Below are 27,375 nucleotides of genomic sequence, written 5' to 3' on the forward strand. Positions count from 1 at the left end.
GGGGCAGCCGGGGGATGACGACAGCCTGCAGGGACAGAGGCGCAGGGCATGGACACCGTAGGACAGCCTGGGCTGCAGAGGGCACAGGGATGGGCAGCAGCTGAAAGGCCCTGACACAGCCAACTCCTGCAGCACTTGGGCCATGCAGGCTGGCCCTGGGCCTGAGGCCAGCAGGGGACAAGTGAGCCTTGCTGTGCTGGGGCCTCATTGCCTCCTTGTCCCTGCTCAGCAGCCTGGCAGGGGCCGCCCCATGGTGCTGCCCTTGGCATTGCACATGGCCAGAGCCCAGTGGCCCGGGAAGAGCCCTGAGCAATGAGGGAGGGACAGGATGTGCCTTGCCAGGGGCTGGGGCTCAGCCCTTGGCCCTTTGCATTCCTGAAACACATCCAGGTTTGCTCAGCACCAGAGACACCTTTCTCTTGCTTGTCCCCACCTGCCATCAGTGCCTCCATTGTTCTGCTCTCATTGGAACTTGGGGACACTTTCTGAGTCGTGTACCTCAGTGGAATCCATTAAAACTTCAGGAAACTGTGGAGTTTGAATATGATTTTGACTTCTGAGAAGTTTTCCTTCAGCTCCCTCTCAGGGACTGATGTCCAGGGACTCAGCACTGTTGAAAAATCCCAGCTCTACAGAGACGGGGCAACTGAGAGGCTTTTAAAATATTTTCTTCAATTATCAGTCTCCTTGAAGGTTGAAACATAAGAGGTGTAAAACTCCATGCCATTCTATCTGAAGCCAACTTATTTCCTCGTTATAAAACCTTAGAAATATTTCTCAGCCTATTATCTTTTGCCACACAATGGTGCTAATAATTCTAATGCCAATCATCTATTATTTTACAACACATGATCTTGCCAAAATGCATATTTCACAGTTCTAATCTCCAAAATATCTGATCTTTTTGCAAGGCCATTGTTTGAAACTTGTTTCTAGTTCAATCTCTCTCTCAGTGATGTCTTCTCTATTCCAGGGCCATTCTGAGTCAGCACACCTTATCTCAGAGTTTGCATCCAGATGTACAAGACTGTGTGAGCTTTCAGTCAGGCTTTGAGAATCCTTTACAAATCCATTTCTCACAAATATCAATCACAGAATGCTGCAATCACCTCTCCTCTAAAGAGAACAGTAATAAAATACACCCTTGAAAATAGAAATGGATATTTCTAAGAAGCTCTTTGTCCTATTTCTCCATAACTGGAGTTGAAAAACTTCCAAATGAACTGTACTAGACCAGAGGGAAATCAAGGCAGAAACGTTGTTTTCTAGGAAACCTCTGAAGAATTCAGTCAGAATCGAACTCCAAAGTTTCTGATACCATTCATGGGTCCCACTGAGGGCCACAACTGAGAAAGTGTCCCCAGGTTCCAGTGAGAGCAGGAAATTGGAGGCAGAGATGACAGGTGGTGTGGGAAATGCAGGCACAGAGAGCTCTCAGGGCCTTGTGCATACAGGCTCAGAGATTGAGATGGATCCAAGGTTTGACCCAAGACCTTGGAGAAATCTTAGACAATCAGAGCATTCAAAGTACAATAGAGATAAAACAGGAATATAAGTTTTTAGTATAACTAGATCTATATTTTAAGCAAACAGAAATATGCATTATGTAAGCAAAGCAGTATGTTAAGTAAAATAGTAAAAGATTGTAAAGCTTAGCAATAGAACCTGCAATAAAGTTAATTAGAAGTTTAAGATAGATCAATGTAGGTTTGTGAAGTGTTATAGGATTGGTTGAAAAATGACACATTACTGTAAAGCCATGAGAAGGAAAGCAATCAATGATTGGTGTAAAAGGATGCTGCCAAACTTCACAGAAGAATTTGATTGGCTAAAAAACGAACATAAGGCATTGTAACTAAGAATGAGGAGGCTTCTGATTTTATGGTGTTGGATGTAGCAGCTTTAATGTCTCACCCTTCTATGAGACTGACACCATGAGGCCATAAACCATCTTTGACAACGTCTCTCAGTTGCCCCATCTCTTGTAATATCAATCTCCCAATACACATTTTCTTGACATCAGACATGACTAATGAAATCAATAGGGACTTATGGACACCAGGTCTATCCCATTAAAGTCAATAGGGATTTAGGGAAACCTGGTCTTTCCATTAAAGTCAATGAGATTTTTTAGGAAATTTGGCCCTAATATAGGGAAATTTGAGTAAATTTGGAGGAAATCTTGGGCTGAATTCTGGGAATTTCCACTCCAGGATTGCAGTGCCAATGCTCTGGATGTCCTGGATGAATTCCTGGAGGCCAATCCCAAATCCCTGATCCTTCACCTGCTGTCCATGCTGGAGCTGTGTTCCCGGGTAAGCCCAAAAATGCCCATTTTCATCCCAAAAGCTGGGAATTCCAAGCCCAAAATTGGGATTTTTAGCGCCAAAAGTTTTGGGACATCAGCTCTGCCCACTGAAGTCAAAGGGGATTGAAGGACACCAGGTCTACCCATTGATAGGGCTTGATTGGGAAGTGTTACTGTTTAAACGGGGAGCACTGGGAAGGGCTGAGGGGGGACATTGGGATTACTAAGAGCACTGAAAAAAGTGGGACCACTGGGAGGGATTTGTAGCAATAAATGGAGATAAACAGGACTCCAGGTCTAACCCGTTAAAATTAATAGGAATTTAGGGACAGCAGGTCTACCCTTTAAAGGCAATGGGGTTTAGGGGCACCAGGCCTACCCAATCAAAGCAATTGAGGATGTTTGAGACACTCGTTTTCAGGGGTCCCAAGGGGTTTTTGGTGATCCAGGTATCCAAGGAGTACCCAGGTGTATCCAGGTGATTTCTGGGGATATCCAGGTGATTTTTGGGGATAGCCAGGTGTACCCAGGTGATTGCTTGGGGGGATCCAGGTGATTTTGGACAGTATCCAGGTGTACCCCGATAATTTTCAGGGATATTCAGGTTATTTTTGGGGCACCCAAGTGCCCGGACTCACCCTGACAGGCCAGGAGAAGATGATGGCCACTGTCCTCCGAGTTGATGTAGACACAGATGACCCTTGGAAGCTGCGGGGTGGTCGGGGGGCACCCCAACATTCAGGGGTACCCCAAAACTCCAGGTGAGGACATCAGGGGTGAGAGGGAGCCCTGAGCTACCTCAGGAGAGGATGCAGCACAGGTACAGCCAGGTGTTTTGGTCCATGGGGTTGGTGAAGATGGTATTCTGCAGCAGCTCCAGCTCTGGGGTGGGCAAAGGAGGCACCCCAAAATCTCACGGGGGCAACAGGGGAAACCCCAATATCTCGATGGATGCACCCCGGTATCCAGGAGTTCAGGCCTACCCATTAAAGTCATTGGGGATTTAGGGAAACCAGGTCTACCCATTCAACCCAACAGAACCCACCAGCTCCCACTTTAGGAGAGGGAGGGGCTGGAATATTTTGGGGATCCTGCAAAATTGTGGGAGTTTTTTGGGGAATCCCTCACCTTCCTTCAGCCTTCCAGGGGGCAGTGCCCTTGCTGTAGTTCCTGGTGGGCATCAGCAGCCCCAGGCAGTGTTGCCAGGCCAAGAAGTTGGAGAAGCTGTGGCTCAGCAAGGTCCTGGTGAAGGCCAGCTCGGCCTTGAGGTCCTGCCTGGATGCAAGTGCCTACCAGTGTTCCCAGGTGTGGACTGGGAAGGCACCAGTATAAACCAGTAAGCACTTGGAGCCACTCCCGAGCTCCCGAGGCCTGTGGCAGCAGCTCCCAGTATAGACCATTAAGGCCTCATGCACCCAAACCCATTCCCAGTGTAGTCTAGGGGCTCCTAGTGTGCTCCTGGGGCTCCCAGGTTTATATTGGGAAGGCACCAGTATAAACCAGTAAGGACTTGGAGCCACAACTGAGCCCGTGAACCCATGGCAGCAGCTCCCAGTATAAACCAGTAAGGCCAGCACTACCTGAAGTCACTCCCAGTAGGTCCCAAGCCCCATCCCAGTATAAATCAGTAAGGCCAGCATCCCCAGAATTTGCTCCCAGTGGAGTGCCAAGCATCCCCAAGCTCCCTCCCAGTATAACCCAGTACACCCCAGTCTGACCCAGTAAAATCCAGAATATCCCTCTATAACCCAGTATAAACCACTACAATCCAGTCACCCCCAGGACCACATCCCAATATAAAGCAGTATAACCCAGTATAACCCAGTGACTCCCAGCACACAAACCCAATATAAACCAGTGTAACCCAGTATGACCCAGTATAACCAAGTATAACCCAGCATAAACCAGTCACCCCCAGTACCACATCCCAGAATTACCCTGTACAAATCAGTAACCCCCCAGCAGCCAATCCCAGTACAAACCAGTATAAACCAGTACAACCAGTACACACAGTGCTAGGTCCTCCCAGTATTACCCAGTACAACCCAGTGACCACAGCCCCATCCCAGCACAAACCAGTACAACCCACTCACAGTTGTAGGGGTCGTCCACCAGGAGGTGCTCACACAGTGCCAGGTCCTCCCGGCCAGCAGGGGGCGCTGCAGTGTCCAGTGTGACCCTACAGAACCAAGGAAACCCCTGTGACACTGCGGGGCCCCACGGAACCAAGAGTCCATTGTGAGACACCTGGGCCACGTGGAGCCAAGGAACCATTGTGACACTGGGGAAACTCATGGCACCAAGGGGCCACTGTGACACTGTGGGGCCTCATGGAACCTGTGAGCCATTGTGACACTGCACGGCCTTGTGGAACCAAGGAGACCACGGTGACACTGTGGGGCCACATGGAACCAAGAGTCCATTGTGACACTCTGGAACTACAGAGACCATTGCTGAGAGTATGGAACCTCGAGGAGCCAACAGTCCATTGTGACAGATCAAGGCCTCATGGAACCCAAAAGAGTATTGTGACACTGTGGGGCCCCATGGACCCAAATCTCCATTGTGACAATGCAGAACCTCATGGAACCAGCAGTGCATGGTGACCCAGCAAGGCCTTGTGGAACCAAGGAAACCAAAGGTCTCAAACATTCCTTGCAGGTTTCTGACTTGGGAAAGGGGAACCTGTTTGGTAGTATCTTGAGCTAGCACACACTAATAGAAGGTGTCTGTTTTCAATGAGGAAATTCAGGAGTTTTAGATTGCTTCAAAAATTAAAAAAAAATTTAAAAAGGGGGAGGGGAAACTCCTTTTGGCCTAAGTGTAGCCAATTCTCTAAGCAAAGCAGGTCCCAGGTGAGTGAGGACAGACAGGATGGGGTTGGGGAATGTGGAGCAAGGTTGTCCACACTGGCTCAGACCTCAAGGCACAGCTTCTGTGAGCAGGCCAGACCTCCTGAGGAGAGACCCTGCATCAATATCAATCACAGAATGCTGCAATCACCTCTGCTCTAAAGAGAATAGCAATGAAATACACCCTTCAAAATAGGAATGTGTATTTCTTAGAAGCTCTTAAAAATATTTCTCCATAATTGGATTTGAAAATCTTCCTAATGAATGGCACCAGACCAGAGGGAAATCAAGGCAGAACCATGGTTTGATCCCAATGAACCCCGTGGTGCATTTGGTGCTGAGCTCTTGAACCTCAGGGCCTGAGAGGAGACTGCACAAACCTTTCCAGGAGTCCAAGTCAGAAGAAAAACACAAAGTGTCTCACAGCATTAATGGGTCCCACTGAGGTCCATCCCCAACACAGGCTCCTCATGGACTCTTTGGAGGAGAGAATGGGAGGCCAGGATTGCCCAAAAATGTCTCAGAGACTGAGAAAAGAAAGGAAAAAGGAAAGTACCTTAAAAAACTGAAGTTCCTTGAAGTATTAATGAGCCCCAGTGAGTATCAGTACAAAGTTCTGTCAAGGGACTTCTTAAAGCAGATAATTGGGGGCATCACTGCATGAACTACTAAAAGAGTTGGTGTCAAAAGGAAAACTCCAAGTACCTTAAAAAAACGGAGTACCTTCAAGTATTAATGAGCCCCACTGAGTATCATTACTGACAAAAGCTCTCAAGAGACTAATTAAAGCAGATAATTGGAGGCCATGATTGCACAAAGCTCTCAGAGACTCCAAGGGAAAAGCAAAACCCAAAGTGCTCTGAAAAACCTGCAGTCCCTGGGAGCATGAAGGAGCCCCCAGGGCCATTCCTGACCAAGGCTCCCCAGGGACTCGTCCCAGCAGATCCCTGAGGCCACTGGGATGTGGGGGGATGCTGAGGGCAGGACAAGGGGTGCCAGTGGCCAGCCTTGCTGGGGCTGTGCCAGGAGGCCCCAGTGGCTCAGGACAAGGGGTCTCCTCCCAGCCCTTGGTGGCACAGACCCTGCTGTGCCCCAGGGCACCAAGACTTGGCTTCTCTTTGTCCCCACCTGTCATCTCTGCCTCCAATTTCCTGCTCTAACTGGTAATAGAGAACACTTTCTCAGTTGTGTCCCACAGTGGGACCCATTAAAACTTCAAGAAACTTCAGTATTTTAATTTAAATTTTAGTTCTTGAAAAGTTTTTTGAACACTCTCTCAGGGAATGATTATGATGTAAACCGAACTGAAGCCTCAAGAGATTCATTCAAGTCCTTGTGCTGTGTCTGTGCTGCTGAGCTGGGCCGGGCTCCTGGCACAGAGGAAGCTCCCAAGGTAAATCAAGAGAAGCTTCAAAAAGACATTTCTGCTGAGGAGCAGCTCCTCTGCCAGCCCAGCAGGGCTGAGGGCACTGCCTGCAGGCACTGAGGGCACAGGAGCCAGGCACAGACAGGCTCAAGGCAATCAGGACTGGGAAGACATTGAGCTGAGACTGCACTTGGGGAAACATCTTCACAGCCCTGGACATGGTGAGTGTGTGGGTGCAGGGCAATGTCCCCTGTGCTCCTGGAGGGATCTCCTGGAGCCAGCACAGCCCACAGCCTGGGGGATGTGTCAGGAGGACTCTCCCCGTTTCTCTGAGATAGAGGCAGAGGAGGAAGAGGAGGAGGAGGAGGAGGAGGATGTGCTGCAGAGCGGGGCTGCCCTGGGCATGGTCAGAGGGACAGGGCAGGACGGCTCCTGCTGCCAGGGACGGCTGCAGGGGCTGAAGCTGGGGCTGCAGCCAGGGCTGCCCAGGGCTGTCCTGCAGAGCCCTCAGGGCTCTTGGCCAGCCCAGCCCATGTGCCACCTGCCAGGGACAGCTCTCAGCCTGCCCGGGAGCTCCCCATGGATGGTGGAGGGGAGCTGTGGGTGCAAGGAGTGAGTCCTGCCAGGACAGGTTCTGCTGCTGTGCAGAGGGTGCTGTGTGGGCCAGGGCTGCTCAGAGCTCCAGCTCATGCCCAGGTCATTTCTGAGGGGACTTTTCATGAGTTCATTCAGGGCAGGAGTTTCCTGCTTGTGCCTCTGTTTTCCTGAATCTGTGCTCCCATTTTTCCCAGACTCAGCTTGGTCAGAGTGGAAACTCAGCTGTGCAGGGTAGAGCAGGGGCTGAGGCTCTTAAACCATCACACTGAGGATTCCTGGGCACCTCAGAAAGGGATCCATCCTCCAGATACATCCAGCATTACCTTTCCATGGTGCCCAGGCTTGGGGGAGCTGTTCTTTAATCCCTGCACCCCCGAGCAGCTGCAGGGCAGAGCTGGCCCAGGGGCTGGGCTGGGCTCTGGCAGCTCTGGCAGGGAAGGAGCCCGGGGCCACAGGAACAGCTCGGGCTGGGACAGCTCCAGCAGCAGAGCCATGGAGAGGGAGGGAGGGAGGCAGTGCTGAGGGAAGCCCTGCTGCAGGGCAGATGTGACACCTGCCAGCCCTGCCCTGCAGGGCAGACACTGCCCTGAGCAGGACAGCTCTGGTGTCCCCTCCCAGCCAGCTCAGCCCTCAGCCCGGGGGCTCAGGGCCCTCAGTCCCCTCCTGGGCTGGCAGAGCAGCACCAGACATGAAGGGAATCTCTCCTGCCATGTGCCCATTCCCTGCTGACCAGGGCCTGAGGGCCACTGTCCTGCCCTGGTGCTGCCTGGCAGGGACTGGGTAGGGATGGACAGGGAAAGGATTTTCCTCAGGGTCAGCTCTCTCTCCTTGCCTTGCCCAGGTGCTCCTGGCATTGCTGAAGGGCTCTCTGGCAATGGCAGCTCCAGCTGCAGGCTCAGGCCCAGCCCTTGGGCTCCTCCTGTGCAGGCTGAGCACAGCAATGGGGTGTCCCAGCTCCCTGTGCCCCGGGGAGCTCAGGGCAGGGCAGACTGGGAGGCTGGGAATGAGCTGACTCTCCTCAAGCAGTGCCATGGACAGGCTGAGACTCTGAAAAAGGCTGAGCCAGGTTGCTCTGCTGTCCCTCTGCTCTCAGCTGTGTCAGGCTGATTTCAGGGGAACACAGTGACTGCCCTGGATCTCAGAAAGGGCAGCTGGGGACAGATGGAGTGACAGAGCAGCTCCCCTCACCCTTCACTGAGTTACAGCTCTTGCATTGCACAGTTCTCTCTGATCTCCCTGGGCACAGCAGGAATCCCTCTCAAACTGCCTTTGGCCATCACTGTTCCTTAGCCCTGGGACAGGAGATGGTACCAAGCTCCTCTGCCTCAGGAGCAGTTTGGGCTGATGAAATCCAGCCCCAGGACTGGCCCCTGTCCCTGTTCCCATGACCCCACTGCTGCAGAGCAGAGCTGACCCCTCAGTGTCCATAGACACGGCCCCTGCTCATCACAGCAATGGGGCCAGATCCCAGCAGAGCTCCAGGCACGGGGCTGAAGGAAGGTCTTTGAGTAAAGGAAGATGGGGTGGCACAGAGCAGCAGGGGCGGGGCTGGGAGAAGGGACATGGACATTGCTCAGCAAAGTCTCCCCTGAATTATAACTGTGTCCTCCTTCAACAGGACTCCATGGCCACAGTGCAGAAATGTCCAACAGCAGCTCCATCAGCCACTTCCTCCTGCTGCCATTGGCAGACACGCGGCAGCTGCAGCTCCTGCACTTCTGCCTCTTCCTGGCCATCTCCCTGGCTGCCCTCCTGGCCAACGGCCTCATCATCAGCGCCGTAGCCTGCGGCCACCACCTGCACACCCCCATGTTCTTCTTCCTGCTCAACCTGGCCCTCTCTGACCTGGGCTCCATCTGCACCACTGTCCCCAAAGCCATGCACAATTCCCTCTGGGACACCAAGAACATCTCCTATGCTGGATGTGCTGCTCAGCTCTTTTTCTTTCTGTTCTTTATCTCAGCAGAGTATTTCTTCCTGACCATCATGTGCTACGACCGCTACGTGTCCATCTGCAAACCCCTGCACTACGGGACCCTCCTGGGCAGCAGAGCTTGTGCCCACATGGCAGCAGCTGCCTGGGCCAGTGCCTTTCTCTATTCACTGGTGCACACAGCCAATACATTTTCCTTGCCCCTGTGCAAGGGCAATGTCCTGGGCCAGTTCTTCTGTGAAATCCCACCCATCCTCAAGCTCTCCTGCTCCAAATCCTATCTCAGAGAACTTGGGATCATTGCTGTTAGTGCCTGTTTGTTATTTGGTTGTTTTGTTTTCATGGTTTTCTCTTATGTGCAGATCTTCAGGGCTGTGCTGAGGATCCCCTCTGAGCAGGGACGGCACAAAGCCTTTTCCACCTGCCTCCCTCACCTGGCTGTGGTCTCCCTGTTTGTAAGCGCTGCAGTGTTTTCTCACATGAAGCCCCTCTCCATCTCCTCCCCATCCCTGGATCTGGCACTGTCTGTTCTGTACTCAGTGGTGCCTCCAGCCCTGAACCCTCTCATCTACAGCCTGAGGAATCAGGAGCTCAAGGCGGAATTGTGGAGACTGATCAAAAGATGGTTTAATAAACAGTAAACTGATTCCCAGTTCCTGCAAATCACTTCCAATAAAAATCATCTTTGATAGTACTTGTTTAGTTTGGTAGTTGAATTGCTCTTTTATTTCCTTTTTTTTAGTATTTTAACATAGAAATGCCATTATTTGTGCAATATTTCATTTTTTCTCCCCATGATTTCTGTGGCCACAGACTGTGTCAATGAAGGTCTGCAATCTCAGTGGCTTTAAATGAACCTAAGGATCTCTCTCCCATCAAAGTTTTCTCCAAATAAACCCCTTTTGTTCCCTTCTCTGGAGCTGCAGCAGCAATGTCTGTGTGCAGAGCTGGGGCAGATCAGTGCTGGCACAGCAGCTGTGCCCAGCAGCAGCAGCACTTGGTGTTGCCAGTGCTGCTCCCGTGCCACTGCCCCGCTGCCCTCCTGGTCCTCGTGTTGCTGCAGGGCCTGAGTGCTCTCGGGGCCGGGCACAGCCCTGGGGGTGGCAGTGCCGGGGCTGCAGCAGGGACAGGCCATGGGCACTGCTGGGGCAGCACTGACGCCTCAGGCCAGGGCCTGGGGGCTCCAGGGTCCTTGGCCAGGCTCTCTCCACAACACTTGGCCAGCCCAATGCTGGGCACAGAAAAGCCCCGGGGCTGTGTGGAGAAGCTGAGGGACCTGGGCTGCTGGACCTTGTGAAGAGGAGGCCCAGGGCTCATCCTGCAAATACTCCAAGGGTGGTTTCAGAGAATCACAGAATCAGCAAGGCTGGAAAAGATCTTGGAGATCTTCACGTCCAACCTGTGCCCTGACACCACCTTGTCTCCCTGAGCATTCTCTTCTCCAGGATAAACATCCCCAGCTCCCTCAGCCACTCCTCACAGGACTTGTGTTCCAGACCCCTCACCAGCCTCGTTGCTCATCTCTGGACACGCTCCAGCCCCTCCATGTCCTTCCTAAATTTGAGAGGCCCAGAACTGGACACAGCACTCGAGGTGCTGCCCAACCAGTGCTGAGCACAGGGGAAGAATCACTGCCCTGCTCCTGCTGGCCACACCATTTCTGATCCAGGCCAGGAGCCATTGGCCTTCTTGGCCACCTGGGCACACTGCTGGCTCATGTCCAGCCTGCTGTCCATCAGTGCCCCCAGGTCCCTTTCTGCCTGGCTGCTGTCCAGCCACTCTGTCCCCACCCTGGAGCACTGCAGGGGTTGTTGTGGCCAAAGTGCAAGACCTGGCACTTGGTCTTGTTAAACCTCACCTTGTTGGATTTGGGCCCTGGATCCAGCCTGTCCAGGTCCCTCTGCAGAGCCCTCCTACCCTCCAGCACATCCACACTCACACCCAGCTTGGTGCCATCTGCACATTTGCTGATGCTGCACTCAATGCCCTCATCCAGATCATCAATGCAGATATTGAAATCCACGCTGGCTGCCTCTGATCCCTCAGCCATCCTGGAGGTGCCCTGTGATGGCACTCAAGGTGATCTGTTCCATCACCTCACCAGGCACCCAGGTCAGGCTGACAGGCCTGCACTTCCCCACATCTTCCAGCCCTTCTTGGGCATGGGCTCACATTGGCACCTCCAGTCCTCTGGCACCTCCCTGCTGAGCCAGCACTGATGAGAAACGATGGAGAGCAGCTTGGGGAGCTCATCCAGCAGCTCCCTCATCCCCCTAGGATGGATCCCATCTGGTCCCAGAGACACCTGTGAGCATCTGAGTGGCTCAGCAGGTCCCCAGCTGCTTCCTCCTGGATTACAGGGGTCTGTTCTGCTCCCTGTCCCCATCTACCAGCTCAGGAGAACACTTGTCCTGAGGACAACCTGTCCTATTGTTGAAAACTGAGGCAATGAAGGGGTTGAGTACCTCAGCCTTTTCCTCATCTTTAGTTACTATATTCCCCACTGCAGCAAATAAAGAGGTGAGGTTCTCCTTATCCAACAGTTTTCAATTAATCTATTTGTAGAAATACTTTCTATTATTTTTTCACAGAAGTGGCCAGGTTAAGTCCTAATTTAGCTTTCACCTCTAATTTCCTTTCTGCATGACCTGACTACATCCTTAAACATTTCCTGAACTGTCTGACTTTCTGTCTAATGGTGATGCAGCCCCTTTACTTTCTCTGTGTTCCTACAAAAGCTCCATGGGCAGCCAGGTCACTCATTTTCCTCACTGGCTCATCTTTTTGCACACAAGGACAGGCTGCTCCTTCCCCCTTAAGATTACGTTCTTGAGGTGTGTCCATCCTTCCTGGAATCTGTTGTTTTTAAGGGCTATTTATCTTAAAAAAAAAAAAAAATCAGTATCTGATTCAGTTATTCTGAAATCTGCATCCTGAATAGGCCAAAGGCTTCTCTCTCTAAATCCAGTGTAGAAATTTTGTTGCTGCCCCTCCTTCTTTCACAGATTTTTTTTTAAAAAACTGCATTATTTCATGGTCACTGTACCCCAGGCAGCCTCTGAGCCCCACATCTCCCACCAGCCCTTCTCTGTGAACAGCAGGAGACAGAGCTTTCCTTGCGAATGAGAAGAGAAGGAATTTTGGATTTAATCAAGGGCATCTTATTTTTATTTTTCAGTTCAGCCGGCTGAAGCATTGCTTATGTGATCTTGATGCTGAATGTTTCCTCAGGAGGTCTGGGCATGCAGATAAATGAGCCCCTTTCAGGCCAACCCTGTTTGGATAACCTGCTCCTCACCCCCAGGCTCACCATGTCTGATATTGCCTATGTGGGAATGACATCCTAAAACATAAAAAACCCTGAAAATGTATTATTCATATTGTAATTTAATTAAATGATAAAAATATATTAAGCTTTTACTTTTATAATACTGTTATTCTTTTTTTTATAGCTATTTTTTTATATTTATATCGAAAAATCTATACATTTTTAGCAACCAGAAAAATTTATGGTCATTGGTTCTAAGTAACACAATTCACTTCATTAATTAATTGACCACTATTGGCCATTGATTTCTTCCTGTTTATGATCCTTAGTCCTATTTTAATCCCTTTCTCTTCTTTTTAAACATTTTCACAGACAGGATAAAACGGGGCCACTTTGGGGTCCATGAAGACATTTCTGGGGTATATTTTAGGACGTTTTGGGTCTGTGGGAGGGAATTTAGAGAGAACTTGAGGGTCTGGAGGACACTTCAGGGAGCCGGGTGGTCACTTAAGGATTCTGAAGGACACTTCGGGGTCGGGGTGAGCTCTTGGGGGTCCAGGAGGGCACTTGGGGGTGAGGGAGGGGAATCTGGGGCCATTCGGGGTCCAAGCGGACACCTGGGGGGCTCTGACGGGGCTCTCCAGGGTGCGGGGAATGATGGGAGTTGTAGGCACAGGTATAATACGGTTCAATGGGGCCACGGAGCATCATGGGAGTTCTAGGAGCAGCTACAATGTCTCTCCCGTGGTGCATGACGGGAGATGAAGTCATGGCTTCAATAGCACTCTATGGGAACCACGGAGCATGATGGGAGCTGTAGTCCCGGAAGTGGCTCGGCCAGGGCGTTTGGGGGTCCGGGAAGGCACCTGGGGGACACTTTTGTGTCCGAGCCGAGACTTGAGGTGCTCAGGACGGAACGTGAAAGGTTCGGGAGCACTTGGGGGGAGCTTGGGGAGCTCTAACCGGGCTCTTTAGGGCTCAGGGCACGGCAGGAGTTTTAGGTACAGAACTGTGTTATGAGGGACTCTGAGGCTGTGGGGGATTACAGGAGATGAATTCCCAGAAGTGACTGTAACGGGAATCTGTGGGGTTGGGAGCATTCAGGGGATCTGGGGACACTTTTAGGGGGTCCCGAATGGGTGCTGAGGAGGCACTTCTGAATCCTGGAGGGTCTGGGGGACACTTAAGGGACATGTGGGGGACGGACACCGGGGTTCTGTGGGGCGCGGGGCATGAGAGGCGTTGTAGTCCCGGCTCCAGTCGGGCTCTGTCAATCCCAGGATGTCCCAGGATGTCCCTGTATTTTCAAGTGCAGCCCACAGTCCATCCCAGTCCACCCAGATTCCCCTCAGCACTTCCCATCTTCCCAGGTTGTCCCAGTGCTCCCCAGTGTTCCCAAGGAAACTTGAACTTCTCCCGGTTGCTGTGGCAGCCAAAGCCAGCAGTGGGGTCAGTGCAGTGTCCATGGCCACAGCCCCTGGCAGTGGCCCAGGGCAGGTTGGGATGATGATCCACCCTCACAGCTGGCCCAGGGCAGCTCTGCAGTGGTTTTGGTGGAACCTTGGGCTGGCACACACCTGAGGAGTGTGTCTGCTTGCAGTGGGGAACATTACGAGTTTTAGATTGCTTCAAAAATTAAAAAAATTCGAAAGCCCCTCTTTGCCAGACTTCCTGAGGAGAGACCCCGGATCAACATCAATCACAGAATGCTGCAATCACCTCTGCTCTAAAGAGAACAGTAATAAAATACACCCTTGAAAATAGGAATGTGTGTTTCTAAGAAGCTCTTTGAAATATTTCTCCATATCTGGAGTTGAAAACCTTCCTAATGAACTTCACCAGACCAGAGGGAAATCAAGGCAGAGCCACGGTTTGTCAGGACTTGCTTGATCCCAATGAGCCCCATGGTGCATTTGGTGCTGCCAAGGAGCTCCAAATAATATTTTGGAAATATTGGCTCTCTCTCTGCAGTGCTGCCTTTGCCAGGAGCCCAGCCCAGCTCAGCAGCACAGACACAGCACAAGGACTTTAATGACCCTCTCGGGGTTGGGGCTGAGTCCCTGAACATCAGTCCCTGAGAGGGAGCAGAAAAAAACCTCTCAAGAACTCCAAGTCAGATTCAAACTGCAAAGTTTCTTTTACTTTTAGTGACTCCCACTGATAAATGTGAAGGAGGTTTCCCATTGATTGAATTAGAGCAGGAAAAGAAAACTCTCAAGAATTGAAAGTCCAAAGTTTCCTGTAGTTCTAATGGGATCCACTGAGAGACATGACTGAGAAAGTGTTCCCTGGTGCAGGTTTGTTGATTTTACATTATATTTTCAAAATGTGTGTTTATTGTTTATATTATATATTTTTCAAGTGTGGCCTTATTGATTTTCTGTTGTAATTTTTGGTGGGGACTTTTTGTTTTTCCAAATGAAGCAGAGAGACAGGACTTCTGAGTTCCTTTAGAAAGTGTGATTTATTTTGTTTAATTTTCTATCCAGGTAGAAAGGGTAAGTTTGTCTTAGAAGTGGTTGCAGCATGGCTTAGAAGTCACAAGACTTATGGTTACAAGGTCTTTTAAGGATTTATTAACCAATAAATCACTGTCAATGGAGATATTTCTGTATCTAATTTAATACTAAGATATTTTGTTTCACTGACTCATTCCACAGAATGAACTTAGCCAATTATATCCTCACACACAAACTTACATTGCTGCACTCTACAACTTCTTGTTCCCTTTGTAAGTACATTAATTTCTTCTAGATCTTAAATTCAAAAGCTAAACCTATCTCTACTTGTGTTTAGTTTTAAACTTTGGCTTACAGACATTGCATTTTGAATTCTAACACAGCAATGAATTGACTTTGCTCTGGGTGTTGCCTGCAGCTTCCATCAGCTCCAGCTGAGCTTTGCCTTTCCTGAACACATGAACACACACTCAGGGCAGATTTCTGAATTCCTCCTCTGTATCTTCTCCTCACTTCCACCTCCTGGTCGTTGTGCTGTGGTTCATGCCTGTCATTTGTCCCTGAGGCAGCACAGCCCCCCTGGCCAGCACAGGCCCCACATCCCCTCATCAGACACGGCACAGCACAGGGAGTGTTTTGGGTGGGCAAATGTTCCCCACCAGAGTGTCCACTCCACACCTCAGTGTCCAGTCCCAGCACCCACATCCCATGCCAGGGGTCACAGAGAGCCCTGCTCTGGGCTCTGCCAAGGGCTGGGTGAGGAGGGAGCCCGGGCAGGGCTGATGCTGCCCCTAGAGCAGTGCTGAAATGGGCAGGAGGAAGGAGATAAGCAAAGAACAAATAGACCAAGAAAGTGGGGAGAGTGCCCAGGTGTGGAAGTGGCTGATGGAAGTGGCTGGAGGGATGCTCAAAACCCTGGGGCACCTTCTCAGACTGGTCATGCCACCAAAGCCACAGACCAAGCTCCTCAGTGCTGCACATGCCTGTCTGAGATCCCTGCCAGGGGACTGGCACAGCAGCACACACCTGCTGGAACGTGTCCTGGCCCTGCAGAGTCACACAGCTCACCTGACAGGAGTGGGCACTTGCCTTAATTCTTTGGGGCCTCAGATTGTCACAATGTTCTCCTTGTTTCTGCAGTGTCACAATGGCCACTTGCTGCCAAGGGGCCCTGCAGGGTCACAATGGCCCTTTGGTTCCCCACAGTGTCACAATGGTCTCCATGATTCCATGGGGCCTTGCAATGCCACAATGGTCTCCATGGATCCACGGTGCCTTGCAGGATCACAAGGGCCCTTGGGCTGCACCAGGCCCTGTAATGCAACAATGGCCTCTTGGTTCCACAAAGCCCTGCTGCTTCACACCGGCCCCTTGGCACCATGCAGCCCAGCAGTGCCACAGTGATGTCCTTGGTTCCATGAGATCCCACAATGTTAAAATGGTCCCTTGCTTCCATACAGCCCAGCAGTGCCACAACAATGTCCGTGGTTCCACAGGGTTGCCACAGTGTCACAATGGCTCTTTCATTTCAGAAGGCCCCACAGTGTCACAATGGTCCCTTGGATCCATGGTGTCCCCACAGTGTCACAATGGTCTCCATGGTTCCATGGGCCCCCACAGTTTCACCATGGTCTCCACAGGAAGGAATCCATGAATCTCCCGTGTTTCATGGGCTCATGAACTGCAGCCACCAGAGGCCGAGGCCAGCCAGACCTGTCTGTCCTGGCAGCTTTTGTCTGGCAGAAACCCTTGTGGATAGGAATTCTGGAAGAAAAGCACCAGTTTTTGCCATGGGTGCCTGTGCAGGAGGGATGGTTTTTTCCATCGGAAGGAGAGCATGGAGCCCCAATGTTTGAAGACAGGGGAGACCCAGCCCTAAGGAAGCCAAGGGCAGCCAGAATATTGAAAATAGCAGCTTTTGTTTGGGAGCAATCACGGATATTGATAATTTTGTAGAGGGAAATCTCATTTTGGCAATGGGTTCCTGGATGAGAAGGACAGTTCTTTTCCATTTGAACGAAAAGCCCAGGGTTTCAGGGGCACATTAGAAGAGACCCTCAACATGCCAAGGGCAGTTGGATCAGTCAGGCCAAGCCAATCAGACTTGTTCCTTGTTCCCTTGTTTCCATGAGCCCTTGCAGTGTCATAGGGGTCTCCTTGTTGCCACAGTATCCCAATGGACCCTTGGTTCCATGGGGACTCACAATGGCAGAAGGGTCTCCTTGGTTCCATGAGTCCCTGCAGAGCCCCTTGATTCAATGAGGCCTCAAAGTGTCATCATGGCCTCCAGGATTCCATAAAGTCCCACAATGTCACAATGGACCTTTGTTTCCATGGGGTCCTGCACTGTTCCGTGAATCCTCAGTTCCATGGGACCCTGTAGTGTCACAATGCACTCCTTGGTTCAATGGTGCCACACAGTGACACAATCACCCCTAGGCCCCACAAGACCCCATAGTGTCACAATGGTTCCTTGCTTCCATGAGGCCTTGTAGTGTCACAATGGACTCCTTGGTTCAACGGGGCTGCAAAGTGTCACAGTGGCCCCTTGGTTCAGTGAGTCCTGTGCTGCCTTAAGATTTTACCCTTAATATTTTTCAAATTCAGTACTGCATTAGTGCATAACTCTAAACTTCATACAAAATGTTAGTTAACTGTATTCACATTTTGGTCAAACAAAACAATTCATCTAGGCCTGAAACTCAAGGACACCCTACAGCCTCAGGCTCTGAAAAGTATAAACAAAAGTGAATTCAAGGGTGAGAAAACTGAGGTAATGTGGCTTCATTACTTGAAGTTGTTATTGGAGGATTAACCTCTGATACGCAAACAGACCAAAATGAAATCTTTCTGAAAAACTCATTATCACAGTCCATCTTGAGTGTAGCCCCTGGGAGGCTTTTGACTGCCCAAGGTGACTCTATTGAAGGCCTTTAATAAATACCCACTTTATTCTCTTTACCTTGTCTAGTCTCTGTTCTAGGTAGCCACTCCAAGGCATCACCTGTAGTGTCACAATAATCTCCATGATTCCATAAGGCCCTGCAGTATCAAAACAGACCATTGATTCCATGAGATCCCACAGTGTCACAACAGACCATTGGTTTTACTGAGCCCCACAGTGTCACTATGGTCCCCTTGGCTCCACAAGGCTCTGAAGTGCCACAATGGCCCTTTGGTTTCACAAGGCCTCAAAGTGTCAAAATGGACTCCATGGTTTCATGAGGCCGTGCTGACAATGGACCTTTGTTTCCATGGTGCCCCATAGTGTCACAATGGTCTCCTTGGTTCTACAGTGTCAGAATGGACCCTTCATCCCATGCAGACCCACAGTGTTCACGTAGTGCCCTTGATTCCATGAGGCCCTGCCATGCTGTACTGGCCCCTTGGTTCCAGTGGGTCCCAAAGTGTCAGAATAGTCTCCATTGTTCCATGAGGCCCTGCAATGTCACTGTGGTCCCCTTGCTTCCACAGGGCCCCACAGTGTAACAATGGACTCGTGGTTCCATGAGGTTCCTCAGTCACAGTGGTCTCCTTGGATCCACAGTGTCACAATGGCCCCTTGGCTCCATGAGGCCATGCTGTGTCACAATGGCTCATGGCTCCATGACGCCACACAGTTTAATGACAGACCCTTGGTTCCACAAGGCCTTGGAGTGTCACAATGAACCCACGGTTCCATGAGCTTCCATAGTCTCACCACGGTCTCCTGGGATCCAAATTGTCACAATGGACAACTGGTTCCATGGGACCCTGCTGTGTCACAGTAAACCTTTAGTGCCATGGGGTTCTGGAGTGTCACAATGGTTTCCCTTGTTCAACGAGGCCCTGGAGTGTCACAATGGCTGCTTGGTTCAATGAGCTTCCAAGGTGTCACCATGGTCTCCTTGTTTGTGCAGTGTCATAGTGGACCCTTGGCTCCATAAGGCTCTTAAATATCACAGGTCTCCTTGGTTCCATGTGGCCCTGCTGTGTCACCACAGCCCCTTGGTTCCAGGAGTTTCTGGGCTGTCAGCAGTGGTTCCTTTGTTCCAATCAGGCACCGCTGTGTCACACTGCACCCTGGCTTCCATGAAGTTCTTCAGTGTCACAGTGGCCCCTTGGATCCATGTGGTCCCATAGTGTCACCATGGTCTCCTTGGATCTGCATTGTCATAAGGGACCATTGGTTCCATGTGGCCCGGCTGTGTCACAGTGATGTGGATTCCGTAATTGCCTTCAGCGTCACAATGGAGCCTTGTTTCTGTGAGGCTCTCAACTGTCACAGTTGTCTCCTTGGTTCCATCAGCCCCCACTGTGTCACAAGGGTCCCCTTGGTTCCATGAGCACACCAAAGCTTTGCATGAACATTGAGCAGCACCTGCTTAACACACCTGGGAACATCTGTCTGCATTCAAAAGACAGGTCACAGCTGAGAAAGGCACCAGCAGCTTCCATCTGCAACAGAGATGCAGGGAAAGGACAAGGACAGAGAATTCAGCTGGAAGACTCCGAGAATTCTGCTTACAAAGATCATTGTTGCTCACATTGGCCCTTGTAGAAATGTGACATCATTCCAGGCAGCCTGGACTGAGCATGTGGTTCCTCAGTGGGGTTTCTTGTTCAGGAAATCTGCTCAGGCTTTTCCATTCTGTCCTTACAAACAGGAAAACTTCTCCTGGGCCTGTGTGCAGGCAGAGCCCTGAGGAGAGCAGGTGGGACATGGTGCAATGGGCTGGGACACCCATCTGCAGAGCTCAGGTGACAAGGTTCTGCTGCAGGGCACAGGGATGTCAGTCCCAGGTGGGCGATGTCAGACATGGTGAGGCTGGGGGTGAGGAGCAGGTTGTCCAAACAGGGTCAGCCTGCAAGGGGCTCATTCTTCTGCATGCCCACACCTCCTAAGGAGACATTCAGCATCAAGATCATTTGGGGAATGCTTCTATCAGCTCTTCACTGAACTCCAATATAGAAATATGCTTGATTAAAACATAAAAGAAAAAGTCATGAGGTGCACTTTGAAATTTTCTTCCTTAACAGAACTCCAATATTTTTTCCAATGAGCTGCACAAGGCCTGGAGACTTGAAGACAATTAGAAGAAGACTAAGAGCCGTTGAGGGCTTTCTGTATTTTAATGAACCCTGTGGTGAATTGGGGCTGAGTCCAGGAGCCCCAGGCACTGAGAGAAGGTTGAAGAAGCTGCTCCAGGAGTCAGAAGCAAAACTCCAAGTCCCTTGGAGCATCAGTGGCCCCACTGAGGGCAGGGAGTGCCAAAGGCTCCCCAGGGAGTGGTGAGAGCAGATCCTTGAGGCCAGGATTGCAGGAGCCCGAGGCTGTGAGCAGGGAACTGCAATGCTGAGCAAGGCCTGGGCTGGGTGGAGGAAGCAGAAAGGCCAAGGCCTGAGCCCAGGCCTGGGCCAGCAGGGCCTGTCCCTCATGGGTGGCTCGGGGCTGTTCCTGGGGCAGTGGGATGGCAGGGGCAGCAAGGACAAATGTCATCAAGCTGTGTGACACTCCAGATGCTCATGGAACCAAGGGCCAGTGTGACACAGCAGGGCCTGATGGAAACAAGAGGCCACGGTGAGCCTGCAGGGCTGTAACACCCCAGAGCACTGAAATGCTGGGGGTGACCAAAGGGTCCTTTACTCAAGTATGTTGTACAGGAGAATCCCAGCCAGATATTTTCTAGAGGTCAAAATGACATAAAATTTTACTGGCAAAGTATAGAAAATCAAGGAACTTTGGAAAAGAATTTAATAAAACATCCTAGTCAACATAAAACACTTATCATGGCAGGAACGTCATTAACTTTGCCCATTTAATCTATAAACCTCTAAACACTTAGATTGTTGAGGTGCCCAAAACTGTTCTGTATAAAGAGCATTAGAAGGAGAGGAAAGAGACACAGAAAAACAGAAGCTCTAGAAAGACACACACATGGCTCCCAGCTCCTAGGGTTCCAGTGTGGGTGAGACACAGACCCCAGGAGAAGGCAGGGTATGGACCATGGGCTGAGCGCCTGCTCTGTGTTTTAAGCCCCTGGGCCTTCGTGGGCCTCCCCCAGGTGGGACTTGTGATTGCTGGGGCAATCAGAGCCTGGGTCAGCACCACCCCACTGTGTGACTGATTGACAGCTCATCCCCAGGTGTCTGGGACATTGATCTCATCCAGCCTCTGACAGCAACCATGGTGACACTGCAGAACCTCATGGAACCATGGGTCAGTTGTGACAATGCAGATCCAAGGACACCATGGAGACACTTTGGAACCTCATGGATTCTGAGACTTTTGTGCCTCATAGAGTCAAGAAGAGCCTTATGAAACTCAAGGGCCCCAAGGACCAAGGGTTCATTCTGACCTTGTGAAGCTCAAAGTGTCATGGAGGAGCCATTGTGACACAGTGAGAGCACGTGGAGCCGAGGGGCCATTGTGACACATCAGGGCATTGTGGAAGCATGAAGCCATTGTGACATTGCAGGACCTCATGGTGTCATTGGGCCATTGTGCTACTACAGAAGCAAGGGGAACATTGTGACCCTGCAGGGCCTCATGGAACCAAGGCATGTTAACTGGAAGGTGCCAGCACAGGCAGGTCAGGCTGCCCTTGGCCTCTTGGGGGCTGCCTCTCCCCTGCTTTGCAAACACTGGGGCTCCAGGCTTTTCTTCCAGGGGAAAAGAACTGTCCTTCTCAAGGTGTCTGTGGTCAAAATTGAGATTCCTCCTCCCAAATTCCATATATTCAAGGATTGGTCCATGACAAAAACTGCCAGGACAAACAGGTCTGGCTGGCTTTGTCTCCCAGAAGCCACCTCTCATCTGCCTTTGAAACACTGGGGCTCTGTGCTTTCCTTCCAATGGAAAAGAACCATCCTTCTAATCTACACAGAAATGGCCAAAATTGGGATTCCACCTCTGAAATTCCCTATATCCAAGAGTTGCTTTCAGACAAAATCTGCCAGGACAGAGAGGTCTGGCTGGCCTTGGCCTCTGATGTCTGCCTTTCATCTGCTCCTGAAACACCGGTGTTCTGTGCCTTCCTTCCTATTGAAAAGAACCATCCATCTCCTCCATGTGTCCATGTCTGAAATTGGGATTCCAGCTCTAAAATACTGTAGATCCAAGGGTTGCTCCCAGGCAAAATCTGCCAATACTGTCAAGTCTGGCTGGCCTTGTCCTCCTGTGACTGCCCCTGCACCACTGGGGCTTGGTTCTTTCCTTCAATGGAGGTCACTGGAACACTGTGGGGACCTCATGATGAAACAGGGGGAAATTAAAATTAAAATTAAAGTATTAAGAGTAAAAATACAGGAGGATGCTTTAACTAGAAGGGGGGTAACATGATTCTATGAATGCTTAATGTTCGTTGTCTTTGCAAGAACAGGAGAACAGAGCAAGGCTACAAGATAAGATGGAACAAGAATGCATAAACAGGGTGGAAGAACGAGGCCTCTTCCATATAAGGAGGTTTCCTCAGACCCCTGAGCAAGTGAAAACTGGTATCAAGGTCTGGAAGGAGAGCAAAAGCTAATACACATGTGCAAAGAAGGCAAGGTGAGAAGTTCAACTGAGAAGAAGACTGTTCACTTCATCCCAAGGACCCCCAGACGACCACCAGAGCAATCAACAAGGAGCAGTGCACAGTCACAAAGAGGCATGGAGTCAATTTTAATACCAAGTGAGAACAGGTAGAGTTAGGAAATGAATATGTATTAGGTGCATTGTGCAATACTAACTTGTAGAGAATAAAAAGAGAGGCACAGGTCACCAAAGGTGTGCATGTTTTTGGAGGAGCTATCCCCCATGCACCTCAGCCCTGAATAAATTATTCATACCTACTTTGCAACTTTTACGAGTTATGGAGTTGTTCTGTGCTTCATAATTGTTGAGCCAGCCAGGAGATCTGTCTGGCTGAGGGAGCACCACCAGGGCAGACACCCTGAGGGGCGCCCCGGGATATTTTCCTGGAGGGATCCCCAACCTCGGCTCACTCAACACGGGGACAGACAACGACCTGCTGGCAGTGTGGATAAAACGGTCTGTAATAAATATCTATAACAGGACTGCTGGTGAGTCGTACAGAGACGTCTGACACTCAGCACAGTCCCTGGGGGCTTGCAAGCTGCTGGCCAAGGGAGCCAGAGACAGAGGGAGAGGGGTCGATCCCCGGCTGATAACGCCACTGACAGAGGGGTCTCACTGAGCTGATAGAGCAGCCTGCTAGTGACTCTGGGGTGGGTCGAATGAACCCTTGTTTTCGCTGCTGTTTTGTGTGACTGCCAGGTCTGGACACGTTGAGTAGTTGAGTGTGTCAGTGAGTGAATGAGCGAGTGTGGAGCTCTATCTGCATTTCCAGCCTGGGCGACTGAGGCGGCCGGAGAAAAGCGAAGGAGCGGGGTCAGTGTGGGGCCAGTGCAAGTGAGAAGGGAGGAGTGTTGTGCTTGAACATAGAGTGGTTAGTGTTTGTTTTAATCATGGATAGACAAATTGAAGGAGTTTCTCCTCAGCAGTGGTTTGGACTTGATCCCTGGGAATTTATTGATCCAGTAAGTCATTGGATAGAAAGAGGGAATGAACAGGAGGGATATAGGAAACCTCTGGAGGGTGATTGGTAACCTTGGACTGGGAACAACCTGCAGTAAGGACTCTGAGTATTCCAGAGGGAGTGAACAGGATAATTTGTCTTTGTGGGAGATTTAGAGCAGTCAGAGGATCAAGGCATCTGGCATGGAGTTTATTACAGTGTAGAGATTGTGAAAGACGTTGGTATTGTTGCTCTAATAACCAGCAGGGCATATGCCCCAAATGTGAATTGAAAAATTTTCCTAATCAAATCGATGTTGAACCTAAAATTCTGAAATTAGTGCGTGGAAAGTCACATTCGATACCTGCAAATTGGGATTGTGTGTGGGAAGAAAACTGAGAAAGAACAGTGAAATTGTGCGAGGAAAAGTTTGGATGGAAACAGCACAGGACAAGAAGGAGAAGATAATGGGAACTGGACAAAGTAAAGAGATCCCTAAGGCCAGGCCACTAGGCTGTGTTATTGCACATTGAAAGATGCTGCTGGACATGGGAGCATGGAAACCAAGAGAGATCTTGTTAGATTTTGCAAGAACTGGTGGCCTTTTTAAATTGGACAATGGAGCGAAGTGGCCACCCAGTGGAACTTTGGATTATAACATCTATTACAGCTCATGCTATTTCTGGGAGGGAAGGGAAGTGGACAGAGGTATCATATGTGGATATGTTTTTCTCCCTTCAAAATCACCCCAGATGGCAGAGGGACTGTGGGCTCAGGGCTCCATCTGACCCTCTGGTATTGGCTTTAGAGAAGGAGAATAACACTAGGAGAGGAAAGCTCAAGTGGTGTTGTTCAGTGTGTAGTATAGGGCAAAGATGTACAAAATCTGATAAGGTTTACCAGCCTGTGGCCCAGGAACAAGATCTGGCAGATGATTTGCTCAGGTCTCCCCAGATAAGACAGGAAAGGGATGAGGATGCAGACTCAGAGGATGCTGACCCCCCTCTGATCACACACCAGACTAGACAACAGATGTTGGAGTCTGTAAGTCAAGAGTCTCTCTGAATTCTTCAGAGAGAAATCAGAGTGCAGGGATTGAATTAAAACCTTTGGATGGATTCAAGTATATTAAGCAACTCACACATAAAGTAGAGGTGTAAGTTTAAGTTTTAGAATAAGGGAGAAAGTAAGAATAAGTTTTAAGTGCTTTTAGATAGTAAAGATCTCAGAGACCAGTGTAGAAGCATGAGTTCTAGTGAGGGTTGAAAAATATAGCCTTAGATACTAGTGTTTCTATGGAGGCTCCAGGAACATAGCTTTAGACATAATAAAACTATACTAAGAATATTGCTTACATTTTTTAGCTAGAACAAGATAGAACATATATGTAGTTTATACATAGCTGGTGTGCTAAGAAACTAGAACTAGGTTCGAGTTCCTGTCTTTAGCTTGCTGGGAAGTTTGTATATAAGAATCTATGCACTGGGGAGAGACTCACATTTTGCTTCTTGACTTTTGATTTTGTTCCTGCTCTCTCACTTCTCACCACCACCATCATCACCCAAAGAAGACAGGAGCTGCCCCAGCAACATCAGCCCTTCAGGACCTCCAGGAGCAGCTTCTGCTTCTGATTGGGACTTTACCTATTTAGGACTCTATACCAAAACTTTAGCATGGACTTGAATGCTTGTGACTCTTTGCCTTTTGAGACGGATGTGCCTTTGTTATAAACAACTTTATAGCAACTATTAGCTGCTCAGCTCTATTAAGAAAACAATCACAACTCAGCTAACAGACACACATATTCCAGGCATCTCTGCGAGAGGCAGGGGGACCAGAGGGAGGAATGGTATTGGTTAAAGTTCCCTCCTCCACAATCGACTTGGAGGCATGGGAAAAGGTTGCTAAAAATTACCACAGTGATCCAGTTAACACAGCTAAATGTCTGCAATTTATAATAAAATAGCATAATCCAGATTAGAACGATATGCAATTATTATTGGATGCACTGACTGAGACAGAGAAACAATTAATTATAGAAATGGCAGGGAATTTGGCAGAAGATTATTATGAAATCCAACAATTGGATGTGAAAGATTATTTCCCACTCCAAAATCCACAGTGGGACTCAAACAGATCAGCAGAATTGAGAAAGTTGGAAAGCTATCAGCAGTGGATTGCAAAGGGAATGGAAAAAGCCATTCCCAAAACTATAAATTGGTCAGCATTGTATGAAATTAAGCAGGGGCCCTCTGAGCCACCATCTGAATTCCTTGATCAATGAAGGGATGCAATGTGCTGCCACACACCACTGGAGCCTGGGTCTGACACAGGGACACAGCAGCCAGTCAGTTTATTCCTGGGGCAGTCTATGGATGGCATAACACAAAAACTTCAAAAGCTTTGGGAGCTGGATGGGAGGGACTTAGAGACTCTGTTGGACGAGGTGTGGAGAGTCTTCAGGAATAGGGAAGAAGGATATAAACAAGGAATGAGGAAGTTTGTGGCTGTCCGAAGTGAGAGGGAGAGAGGAAGAAGCGAACAAAGACCACCCAGACAAGGCCCATCCCGGCTGGGCAGAGACCAGTGTGCAATCTGTAAGAAATACGGTCACTGGAAAAATCAATGTCCAAAAAAACAACAAAGGAACCATCATAAAAAGGGAGAACAAGAAAAAGGAAATGTGATTGCACATGTGAAAAAAACACTAAGGAGGACCAGTAAATCTTACCCCAGGAAAATCACTGGTTATAAAATTAAAGCTATGGGGAAAAGGGGGGAAAAAGTGGAATTTCTAGTGGACACAGGAGCAACATATTCAGCTCTGAATAAAACTTTGGCACCTGTGGGGAAGGATTATGTTACATTAATAGGAGCATCTGGCCAACCTGGAAAAGCAAATTTTTACAAACCATTGAAGTATAGGCTTAGAAAATAATGGGGTGTTCATAAATTTCTATATCTGCCCAGATCCCCAAGGCACCTTTTGGGGAGAAACTTGTTAGAACAATTACAAATAACCATTGAATTTAAAATTGGGGAAGTTATTCTGGAGGTAAATGATGAACATTACATAGAGGCATTAAGTTTAATGTTAACATCAGTTCAAATTGAGGGAGAAGTTAGCGAAGAAATAATAAATCAAGTATTTCTTGGAGTGTGGGCTTCTAATGTAGCAGGGAGGGCGAAAAATGCATCTCCTATAGTAATTAAACTGAAGGAAGGAAAGCAACCAGTTAGAATTAAACACTACCCCTTGAAAAGAGAGAACAGGGAAGGAATTAGCCCAATAGTTGAAAACTTTTTTCAATTAGGGTTCTTAAAAGAATGTCAATCTGAGTTCAATACTCCCATCTTACAGGTCCGAAAACCTGATGGGTCATATCAGATAGTACAGGGTCTAGGAGCTGTTAACAAAATAACTGAAGATCTGTATCCCATGGTAGCAAATCCATACACTTTGCTAACGTGCCTAACACCAGAGCTAACTTGGTTTACCATTTTAGACTTGAAAGATGCCTTCTTTTGCTTCCCTCTCCATGAAGGTAGCCAGAAAATTTTTGCATTTGAATGGGAAAACCCTAAAAGAGGGCTCAGATCCCAGCTCACATGGATGGTGTTTAAAAACTCTCCTACCCTGTTTGGAGAACAACATGCAAAGATCTGGAATTCTGGGAGGCTCCCCAGAAGAAGGAAAGCTACTGCAGTACATGGAATGATCTCCTCATAGCCACCCGGATGAATGAGGCATGTGCAGCCTGGACAGTAACCCTCCTAAACTTCCTAGGACTTGAGAGATACAGGGTGTCAAAGAAAAAGGCCCAGGTAATGAAGCAAAAGGTAATTTATCTGGGTTATGAAATTAGTGTGGGACAACGGATTGTAGGGCAAGATTGCAAGGAAGAGATCTGCAAAACCCCAAAACCTCAAACAGTGAAGGAACTGCAAACATTCTTAGGAATGACAGGGTGGTGTAGGCTGTGGATACACAGCTATGGGCTGCTTGTAAAACCTCTGTATTCACTCATTTCAAATGGGAACAGAGAACTCCAGGGGACAGAAGAGGCCACTCGGGCCTTTCACCAGCTGAA

The 27,375-nt window shown here is 49.4% G+C and overlaps 1 protein-coding gene across 1 annotated transcript; it reads left to right on the forward strand.

Annotated features, from left to right (window-relative positions):
- The first annotated feature begins 9,109 nt into the window (after positions 1–9,109).
- On the forward strand, positions 9,110–9,719 carry LOC148220880 (olfactory receptor 14J1-like). Its single transcript, XM_088180649.1, has one exon. The coding sequence runs from the start codon at positions 9,110–9,112 to the stop codon at positions 9,695–9,697; it is 588 nt and encodes a 195-aa protein (XP_088036775.1). The 3' UTR covers positions 9,698–9,719.
- Positions 9,720–27,375: the final 17,656 nt, after the last annotated feature.

The sequence above is a fragment of the Sturnus vulgaris genome, chromosome 30 (genome assembly GCF_052056855.1).
Source record: "Sturnus vulgaris isolate bStuVul1 chromosome 30, bStuVul1.hap1, whole genome shotgun sequence".
In the NCBI taxonomy this organism is placed as follows: Eukaryota; Metazoa; Chordata; class Aves; order Passeriformes; family Sturnidae; genus Sturnus; species Sturnus vulgaris.

Bases quoted from the DNA above. Each gene is read 5' to 3' on its own strand.
- LOC148220880 (XM_088180649.1), top strand. From the start codon at position 9,110: ATGTGCTACGACCGCTACGTGTCCATCTGCAAACCCCTGCACTACGGG.